This window comes from Alligator sinensis, unplaced genomic scaffold, assembly GCF_000455745.1.
Source record: "Alligator sinensis unplaced genomic scaffold, ASM45574v1 scaffold325_1, whole genome shotgun sequence".
In the NCBI taxonomy this organism is placed as follows: Eukaryota; Metazoa; Chordata; order Crocodylia; family Alligatoridae; genus Alligator; species Alligator sinensis.
Window position 1 is genome coordinate 2173572 of NW_005842118.1, and position 10055 is coordinate 2183626.

At 44.6% G+C, this 10055-nt stretch overlaps 1 protein-coding gene across 1 annotated transcript in view; it reads right to left on the reverse strand.

The window, feature by feature from the left end:
* The window catches only part of DNAJC12 (DnaJ heat shock protein family (Hsp40) member C12), a 30209-nt gene that overhangs the window by 12666 nt on the left and 7488 nt on the right, over positions 1–10055 (reverse strand). The window contains exons 2-3 of the mRNA XM_006024808.3: positions 7351–7429; positions 3209–3348 (exon numbers count right to left, since the gene is read on the reverse strand). Of these exons, the coding sequence (XP_006024870.1) occupies positions 3209–3348; positions 7351–7429 (219 nt within the window). The remainder of the gene's footprint in view (positions 1–3208; positions 3349–7350; positions 7430–10055) is intronic.

Sequence of the window (10055 nt, forward strand, 5' to 3'; positions counted from 1 at the left end):
GCTTGCCGCGGCTGTGCTGGGGGTCAGCGGGGGGCTCCGCGGCTGCTGGAGGGTTTCTGGGGGGCTTCAGGGGAGCGGAGGCGCAGCGAGCTTTCACCCGCGCATCTCTCGCCGCTTCCGAGCCTAACTGGGCTTTTTTCCCGGTCGGCGGGCCCTTTTAAACTGCGCGCATGCACAGTGGGCCTGCCGTCGAGGAAGCTGCTCTTAGGGCAATAAGGGGGCCCTGCCCGGGATTTGGGGGACCCTGCCCTACTGGAGGGGGGCTGGTGAGTACCCCCCCCTCCTCTCTCTCTCTCTCTGTCTCTCCCTGCGGGGCTGGGCCAAGTAGGGGCCTGGGCGGGGCTTGACCCGGCCCCGCTCTACTCAGCCGCCGCCTCCCACACACACACTAAGGGGTTAGCCCCCTCTCTCCACGTGCCCCGCTTACCCTGGCTTGACCTGGCAGTTGCGGGTGGATGAGGTGGAGGAAAGGGACACCCATCTAGAGCATGAATTGGAGATGGTGAAATCCCAAAAGGAGTGAGCCGAGGCGAAGGTGGCCGCTTTAGAGCTGCGGGCGCAACCCGGGAAGAAAGAAGGCAGGTCAAAGGAAATCAAGCACCTGCTTACAGCAGAGGCAGAAAAGACTCAAGCACTGGAACAGCTCATGGTGAAGGAGGCTGAGAAGAGCAAACAACGAGAGCAAAAATTGCAAGAGATACAGAAGTAGATGGCCGAATGGAGTATCAAGTCTTCTGAACCCAGTATAGACCAAGCAGGGGAACAAAAGGATGTTCTGCAGAAGCTGGAGATATCAAAGAGCCATATAGGAGTTCTCCAGAAAGAAGTCCACAACCAGGTGGATCAGATAGAAGAGTTGCAGGAGGAGTTAGAGGGTTGGTAACTGAGATGCAGGCAAGCCGAACACCATGTGGAAGAGCTGCGAGGCGAGCTGGTTAAAAGCCATGTCCAGACAGAGGAAACAGGGAAGATGATATCGAAAGAGATGGAGAAAGTCAAAGTTTATATGGTGAATTATGAAACATTGCAGAATCAGAAACAGTCCCTTGAAAAGGAGGTAGAGGCCAAGAATAAGGAGTGTGACAAGTTACAGACCCAGTTGCAGGGAGTGGAGGCAGGCAAAGACCAACCTGGGGAAGAGATACAGTGCCTGAAGACCCTGTTGGAGGAGGGCGCAACCAGGGAGATGGCGTTGCAGGCAGAGGTAGACCAATGAGCAGTTCGGACCCCGCAACCACGAGAAGACAGGCTGGTTGCTATCGGCAGACAGTTGGGAGAACACACATCCAGAGCTAATGCAGAATGCCAGGAGTATTTATAGGAGATTGAAGGCTTGAAAGAGTTCTTAATAGAGACCCCGGTGCCAGAGAGGGCGCGGCATTTGGGGCACACAGACCCCGGCGCCAGAGAGGGCACAGCATTTGGGGTGCACAGACCCCGGTGCCAGAGAAGGCATGGCATTTGGGGTGTACTGACCCCGGCTCCAGTGAGGGCGCGACACTAGGGGCTGCGGAGAGCCCAGGCACCAGTGCAGAGACAGGGCGGAGGAGAGCCCAGGCACCAGTGAGGCACAGAGACAGGGCTACGGAGAGCCCAGAGAGGACAAGGGAGCCAATTCATAACAAGGCCCAGACCAAACAACATCAATGCCATCTGTGAGGCTTGGGGTGTGGTAAAGGGACGGTTGGAGCCACGCATATAGCCCATAAGGCTGGGGTGTCCTGTGACATCTATTTTGAAGCAGGACCTACAAGGGGTCTGGGAACCCATGGGGTTCAGAGAGTCCATTAAACCGTGTCCAACAGGACTTAAAGGCAGCCTCCCTATACTATAAATCCATCAAGATGTGGTGGGCGAGAACCGAGGGTACCCAGCGGGCCAAATTGGTATGGTTGAGGGGCCTTAGGGGTAATGCGGCCATCATTAAGGACCCCATCCCATGACATACTCTCACTAAAGAAATGACTGATAACTTATTTCTAGGGTGAAATCCTGGCCCCAGTGAAGTCAATAGGGACAGCAATTATTCTGAAAATTCACTTAAAATATAACATTTTCATCTTATGTGCCAATGTTTAACCGACTTATATAGCCATATAAATTAAAATAAATTAAAAGAGCTACCAACATATTTCAAAATGTGCTTGCAAATGAAGCCATTGAGATGAGACTGGACAAAAATAAGATAAAACCTATGCTCTCATTGAAGATAGACATGCCTATTACAGATTCATCACTTAAGGATTAGCAAATATATGGCCACATTGTGGCAAAAATGTCTCATGATCTCACTACACAAAAGGCCTCACAGCTGAGAACTGCAAATTGTTTCTTTTTCTCTTCTTTCTTCCTGCATTAGATAATCAGTAGCATAATAAGGAACAGTCCGAACAAACGTTCGGTTTGCGATAAGGCTGATTCCTGTGGGAACACAAAGATTAGTTACTCCCTGCTTTGCACATAAATTTTGCAACCCTTGTTACTTGCTCGTTTTAGGACTACGCATGTACTAAACTTTGCAGAAAACTGTAGCAAATCACAGATTGCCACAATGGAATCTTGTTCATGAGAGGTATAAAAATGTAACTTCGGGCGTGGCTAGGGGTCGACTCGGCTTTGAGCATTGAACTCCCTTGTCGATCTGTTTGCAAACAAATAAACTCGAGATGGATCCAGCCTGAGTGTGTGTGACTCTCTCCTTGAGGTATATTGGAAAAGCCTCCAGGCGCACGAAACTAGCCGTTTGTGCAACAACATCCACACGAGATGCTGACTGCGCAGTAGCGTTGTGTGGCAACAACCATGCTACTGCGCAGTAGTATTAGGCTACTGCGCAGTAACACCACGAAAAAAGCATTCATCTATTCTACTGCACAGTAACTCGGGTTACTGCATTAACTTGCAGTAATGACTACGCAGTCAGCATTTCATGTAGATGTGACCTGCATCTTATCCAATTTGTCCCAGTTGCTGGAGTTTTTTAATGGAATCAGGAGTGGTTTTCTGCCTTGTGACCAAAAATAATCTCCAACATAGTAGCATTATTTCTAAAGAGTATCCTTTATTCCATCAGATCAAAACTAAGAAACTCACAAAAAAAATAGAGGGCTGAAATAATGCGCATTTCCTAATCATAGACCCATCTTATCTCCCTCTTGAGCTGAATTCCCCTAAATCTACTGACTATGCAAACACAAACAATGCCAACCGTTTTTATGGAGTCACTCAGAGCTTCCCACTGCTGGAATGGAATGGCAATTTTGCTTTGTCGCCAGTAATCATATCGAGCTCGACTCTCTTCATTAGTCAGAATCTCCTTTGCCTGCTGCAACTTCTGAAAATTCTCCACTAGAAACAAACCAAGATGATGAACTCAACTTTTAAAGAAATTAATTTCCTTGTGGAACAACAACTGCCATCAATTATTAAATTTCATGCTGGGGTTGGAAAAAAGGACAAATGATGAAGGTATGTGTTAGCTCTTCCCACAGCTCTGATAAAGTCTAACTGACTTCGGGAGCTAACATCTCCAGGAGACAACTGATGTCCTCTTCCAAGTGAATGTTTCCTAGCAAATCAAATGTCAAATTGTTCTGACTCCTGGTCTACGAGAGCTGCAAAGGGCATACTGTATTCAAGACAAAATGTACAAATTTCTTCCCCACAGATAGATCATTTTAAAAACTGACATCCCAGTGGAATAGCAGCCCTTCACAACACAAGAAGGGACAGTAAAAAGGAAGTATAAATGACAGCATCTAAGCAGCAAGTAGAAGAATCTTAATATGGTACCTGCTAGCTAACTTGACTGGTTAACTGTACCTTTTTCTATATATAATATTATATTAATTCAAATACCAGCTTATATGAATAAGATCTTTTTTCCTGTAGGAGCAAAACTTCTTTATGAGATGGTTACTAAGGATGCAGCTGCATGTTGCTGTTTGTGTAAAGGTTATAACAATTTACATTTTATCTATGAGTCACTCTTGTTATAATGATTCATAATTATTATCATACATTTATTCCAGTTTACAAATATAGAGACTTCTTTTGAAACATGATGAGCCCAAACACTAATCAACATTGAAAAGCAGAAATCAACCAACAATGAACAGAATTTTTTTCCTAGTATGTTTCCTTTTTCCAGTGCAGTTATTTTGTAGCAATAAAAAGCAGCTTTGTTTGACAGTTATTCTTGAATAAGGTGGTAATTAAATGAATCACACAAAGTAAACTTCCACCACTACTGTCAAAATGTAAGGCGTTTAATTGAAAGTTCAGTTAAATGAAGCATAAACATTTGCTCTTAATAGTCAAGCCGTCTCCAATTATTTGGCTCTTGGGTTCCTTTTTTAATCAATTTACGTATATTTAAAACTACAAATTCCAAACAACAGGCCAGATTCTGGTGTCATGTGAGATTTCAGCTCCCCGCTGAAGTCCATGTGATAGCTGACTCCTGCTGATGTCAGAATTTAGTCTATTGTTACTGGATTATATTGTGTCAGTTAGTAAAAGATGGACTCTTCCCAACAAAAAGGTTGTGGAAGGGCCTCAGTCAGGTTGTCTTAGAGTGAAGAATCTCAACTACTTAATTTCTTTCTTCTCTTTGACAATCTGCTGGATCTGGACTGACATTTCGCAAAGACCAAGAAAGCCAAGTGCAACTCAGTTTCACACTTGTGCTATTTGAAGGGAAGGGCAATACTCTCTTTCATTCACTCTTTTGGAGTCTTGTGCAGCCCCCACCTCTGCTAACCCAGGAGAGGAGAGTAGATGAGAACTCAGACTTATGTCTCTTAGCTAGTTACTGCCACTGTGGTCATGTACAGGCATTGTTTCTACCAGAACAGTCACCACTGTCCTGGTAGAAACTATAAACATACAAGTGTTCATTCAGTTTCTCCTAGGGGGAAAACATCCCCTCCCCACTCCAAGAGAAAGATCTTCCAAGTGTCAACCTGAAAGATCTCCCTTGTGAAAGAAAATCGCTCACAAGAAAGAACAGTTATGTGCTCCCCTCCCAGTCTGTTCCAGGAGCGAAGGGAAGCTATGGGGCAAAACCCCCTGTCCCCATTCCCTAAACCAGGGATTCACAGTCCAAGGAGTGGGCAAGGAACTTCAGTGGCTGCTCCAGTCCCCTCCCAGACCAGTCTGGAAAGGGAATGGAGCAATTACTCTCTGTCCCACCTACTCCCCAGACCAGGGATCCCCGGTCTGGAGAACAGGAAAGGAACATTTCCTTGCTGCTTTATTCCCCTCCCAGACAGGTCTGGGAAAGGACTGGAGCTGCTGCTACTCCCCATACCTACCCCAGACTGGGATCACCCCAGTCTGGGGAAGATGCAGAGACCAGGAGAGAAGGGGCAAGTTCAGACTGAATGTTTATACTGCTCCCTCCTCTGGAAAAATTTCTTAGGGTAGACATTTCTGAGAAATTTCCACCACTAGAAATGAATGTCTGTTCAAAGCCAAAGTTGTCAGACTGTCTCTAGAAACTGACAAAAAAGAATAAGCAGTCGCTTGTACCAGCTGAAATGAAACCATGTATTAGTGATTCTGGAATATTTTTAATGGTTTTAAAAATTCAGCCCTCTTGAGTTGACCACACCATAAATTGGGAAAAACCAGATCTTGCTTTCTCTCTCCTTTCCCCATAGGCTGTGATTTTCAGAAGGGATACAAGGGAACTGAAATTTCAAATGAAATTTGACTACCTAATTCCCTTAGATTTAAAAAATACCAGTTATAAACTATCACGTAACTCTAGGAGGTGTCCTATTGACTTCAGTATGAAGAGTATGGTACTGAATCGAGCTCAGAGTTTCTGGGTGGATTATCAGAAATGTGCATCAGAGAGCCTGCCTGCCTTCCTGCCTTCCGACATGTATCCAATAGTAAGTGTTAAGATCTGTCACCAAATTAACCTTTGTTTGCATTTACTTTTCATGTAAACATGCTATAATTTCCATGATATGATCCTACCAGATTTGGCTACATAGATGCACTAGTCCAAGGACACGTAATTTGAAAAAACAAGGACTTTTAGCCAAGTGGGAGAACAAAGTAGTTTTTAATACACCATTTATTTGATCATGTCTGTATATTTTCCATGGTTTTAAAGGCCAGAGGAGACATAGCTTAACAAATAATATAAGGCAGCACTATCCACCTGACAGCCTGAAAGCCACATGTGGCCTGCAAGGGGTTAAGTTGTCATTCCCCCACCTCCCCTCCCCACAAGGCTCTCACCCAACTCCCCTTCATTGCTCCGGCTGCAACAGCAGTGGAAGTCTCTGAGTTCCCACTCCTCCAGCTGCCACTTCCTGCCCCATCACCTTGGGTAAGGGCAGTGTGGCAGTGCAGGGAGCTAAGGGTGAGTCCAGGCCATGTGCAGGAAGCAAACAATGAGGACAGGAATTGGTCCATGCAGGGTAGTAGTGGCAGGGGGGGAAACTGGTAGAGCAGTAGTGGGGTGCCACTACCAATGTGGGCATGCACTGCAGCAGGGTAGCAGAACTGCACCTGTGTGGTACAGCAGCAGTGGAGGTGGGGGAGTAGGGGGGCAGTGCAGTACTGAGCTGAAGTGCCTGTGCTGAGCAGCATGGCAGAGTGTCTGTAGCACACAGCCTAGTTGCCCGTGGGCTCACCTGGTACAGCCTGAGCAGTTCTCACTGGTGTGAGCCCTGGGCCTTAGAAGTTGGACAGGCCTAAGATAAAGTATATAAAGTATTCACATGCTTTGGATCACTGATAATAGTGTGTATAGATGGCAAGTTTGTATCAGAGTATCTCAAGTCACTGCCACTGGGGTTAGAGAGAAAGCTTTTTAGGTGTCAGGTTTTTTTAGCTGTACATTTCCATAATTTAAAATATTTCCTGTTGGGTTTCAGAGAGCTGGCTGCTCACATGATGCTGGCTCTGCTTGATTTTCAGATGTTAAGTTACATGAAAAGGAGCTGAAGTACATTAAACATTTTCATAGTGTATTTTTCTATGTAAGCAATTTCTGTAGCTGACACAATTACATTGTCACTGGGAGTGCAGCTAGTCCAATCAAACATGCACGGGAGGAGATGTGGTCTACAAGACAATTTGGGGATGAAAATGTGCTCCATCCCATAAAAGTTTGAGAACCCCTGAAATAAATAATCAAATGTCCAGCTCTAGCTTTTATTCTTAAGTTTTACAACTTAATAATGAGACTATTTAAAAAAAATGTATGAAAATCATAGAATATTAAAATGAGAAACAAGGATGTTTGCTTATGTTTTTAGGCTGCATTCAATAACCTAATCATAAATTTGGAAAAAAAAAGTTTTATTTTAAACAGGAAAAAATACATACCAGCTTTAGAGTTTCCAGGATGTTTGTCAGGGTGACATTCCAGGGCTTTAGTCTTAAACTCAGCCTGAATTTGTTCAACCTAAATAGAATGTAAAGATTACAAATAAATACAATGCACACGAATATGGAGGGTTTTTAGAGTTTTGCCTTTAGGGGATGAAAGTCAGTGAGAAGACAATCCACAATGGAGGGTTTGTCATTTTACTCCTTCAGTTCATAAGATGCTATATACAGGCAGTCCTCTGACTTACGACACAATTGGTTCCTGAAAACCACATCTTAAGTCGAAACGTCGTAACTTGGAACCAATTTTCTCATAAGAAACAATGTTATAAATGAGGGATTGGTTCCTGAACCAAGGCCCAACACCCTATTTTCACTAAAAATACCCCAGAATTTTGTACTCGATCAATTATAGATTAATAATATAGCTACATTAATGTATTTATATTGTAAATAGCAATCATATTGATTTGGAAGAACTTCTTTGAGGTGACTTTGCTGGACTTTTTGAAAAGCTCTTGGGTGGATGTTTTGAAGGGTTCTTGGCTAGAGTCTTCTCAGGAGTCTTGGCTGCAGGTTTTTCTGGAGTCTTATCTGCTTTCTTAAAGAAAGTGTCCAAGGAAGTTTGGAGAGATGTTCTCCAGGGAGGTAAGCGACACAGCGAACTTGTTTGCTGGCGTGGTGTCACATTGGATCAAGCGTTGTAAAGTCAAAACTGATGTCATAAAGTTAAAACAGGGTGTCAATTTATAACTGTTGTAATTGTGAAATGTTGTAAGTCAAAATGTTGTAAGTCGAGGACTTTCTGTATTCAAAATATATAAGAACCATTTGGCATGTATATCACTAGTTTAATTTCATTCTCTGTGCTCCACTCCTTCCCCTATTCCATGGTAGGGTGCTTTGGTTTTAAGAAACCTTCAGGATTTCACAATTTCAAGAGCCATTTCTATGCTTTTATCTGTATATATACCACATGTGAACTTCAATTTTTCTTCATATTATTTAGATAGATCTAAGTATGAATCTAGCCCCATTGCAGAGGGCACATGCAAGAACTACATCACTGAACCCCTATGTTATGGGAAGGGCTTTCCACAAGTCCCCTGTGTTGGCAGTGGATTTATGATCCAGATACTTTGTTCCGAGTGGACCCAAACCCTCAGACTGCCCACAACCTCTCCATTTGATAATAGGCAAATTTTATTGATACACAATGATAGCGCATAAGAACAATGGAAACAAGGATTCTATATCTATGAGTCCTAGGGCTGTCACAGAGGAAAGGTACATCTGGCTAGTATGCAAGCTTCACCCTTAGGTTCTTTCTTGAATGTCAAATGTCAGCAGCCTGGAGTGGAAGGGCTGAAGCCTTCCCTGCTCTCCCTCCCCCTCTCCCCCTGTGGGGCGGATGAGACAGGCTGGTAGTGTGCTGTCTGTCCATGGTGGCCTTGGGTTCCCCTCTAGGGGATTCTTTGCTGCTTTGAAATCCCTCCTTTTGTATCCTTTTCCTCTGATGACTCTTCATCTCTGGGAACCATTCATTGGTCTTCCTGAAATCATCATACTGTCCAAATTCTGTCCTATTAGCATATTCCTTTGTTCCAACAAACCCATCACATGCACACATCTTAATTTGGCTATTTACCAGGCCTCCTAATTTGGTCTATTTACCAAAACCAGAAATTCCCAAGGGCTCTGCAGTTGGGCACTGTGACCTGGCACCAATGCTACAGAGTCCCTTATCTCTCTTATGGAACAGTGTGGAACATCTTCAATTTCCCAGACTGTGTGTCTGCTGGATTCAGACACAGTGGGCCTTGAAGGAAACTTTGTCACAAACAGGCTTTTAGAAATCAATTAACTCTTGTCATTCCCCTGGACCACTGTTCTAATGTATATCTACTTTACCTACAAGCCAATTCCCAAAAGCAAACCTCTAAATAGCATTTTCTAGCCATCACTATGTAATGATGAATTTAACCAAAAGAAGGAAGAGTAGCAAGTGGTAGCTTCCTTTTATTTCATGAACACCACAAAGATAGGAACACCAATGCCACTCTGGATCAATACAACCAGATCGATCATCTTCAGCTCCTGGAGAAACATAACGCAGGCATGGAATTCTGCAATCCACCTACAGTCAATGCTACCATAGAGGACTATTCAGGAACCAAAAGCTCTTTGAGTCAGTCTAATAAAATCATCCTGTATCAAGCTACTTCTTCCTCCCCAAAAAAATGTGATTAATGTAAGCTTTCTCCCTGTATTCCTTGGGACACCACCTGTAAAGGGGCCCCTGCTGCATTACTGAGAGAGTGAAGGAGCCCAGGGCCTGCTGGCCATCTCTATGCCCCGGAACAGACTCATAGGGCACGTCTAGACGAACGCGCCCGTGCCTCTTGCCCTGTCTCAAACCCCTTTGAGGCAGGGCAACAGGCACGTGTGGGAACAAAAAAATGTTCCCTGTTCCCTGGATATCCAGGGGTCTAAAAAAATCAAAGTTTACAAAAGCAGAGCGGGGCACAGTCCCGGACCGTGCCCTGAGGCAACTGGAGGCTGGGTCCTCCATGGATACGTTCTGGCTGCCAGAGCGTCTCTATGATTGGCCTCTCACCCTGGTGCTGAAACACGTGGCTGGCCAGGCCACATGTTTCAGAACCAGGGCTCCGGTGCTGGTAAGTAAGGGATCGGGGGGGCTG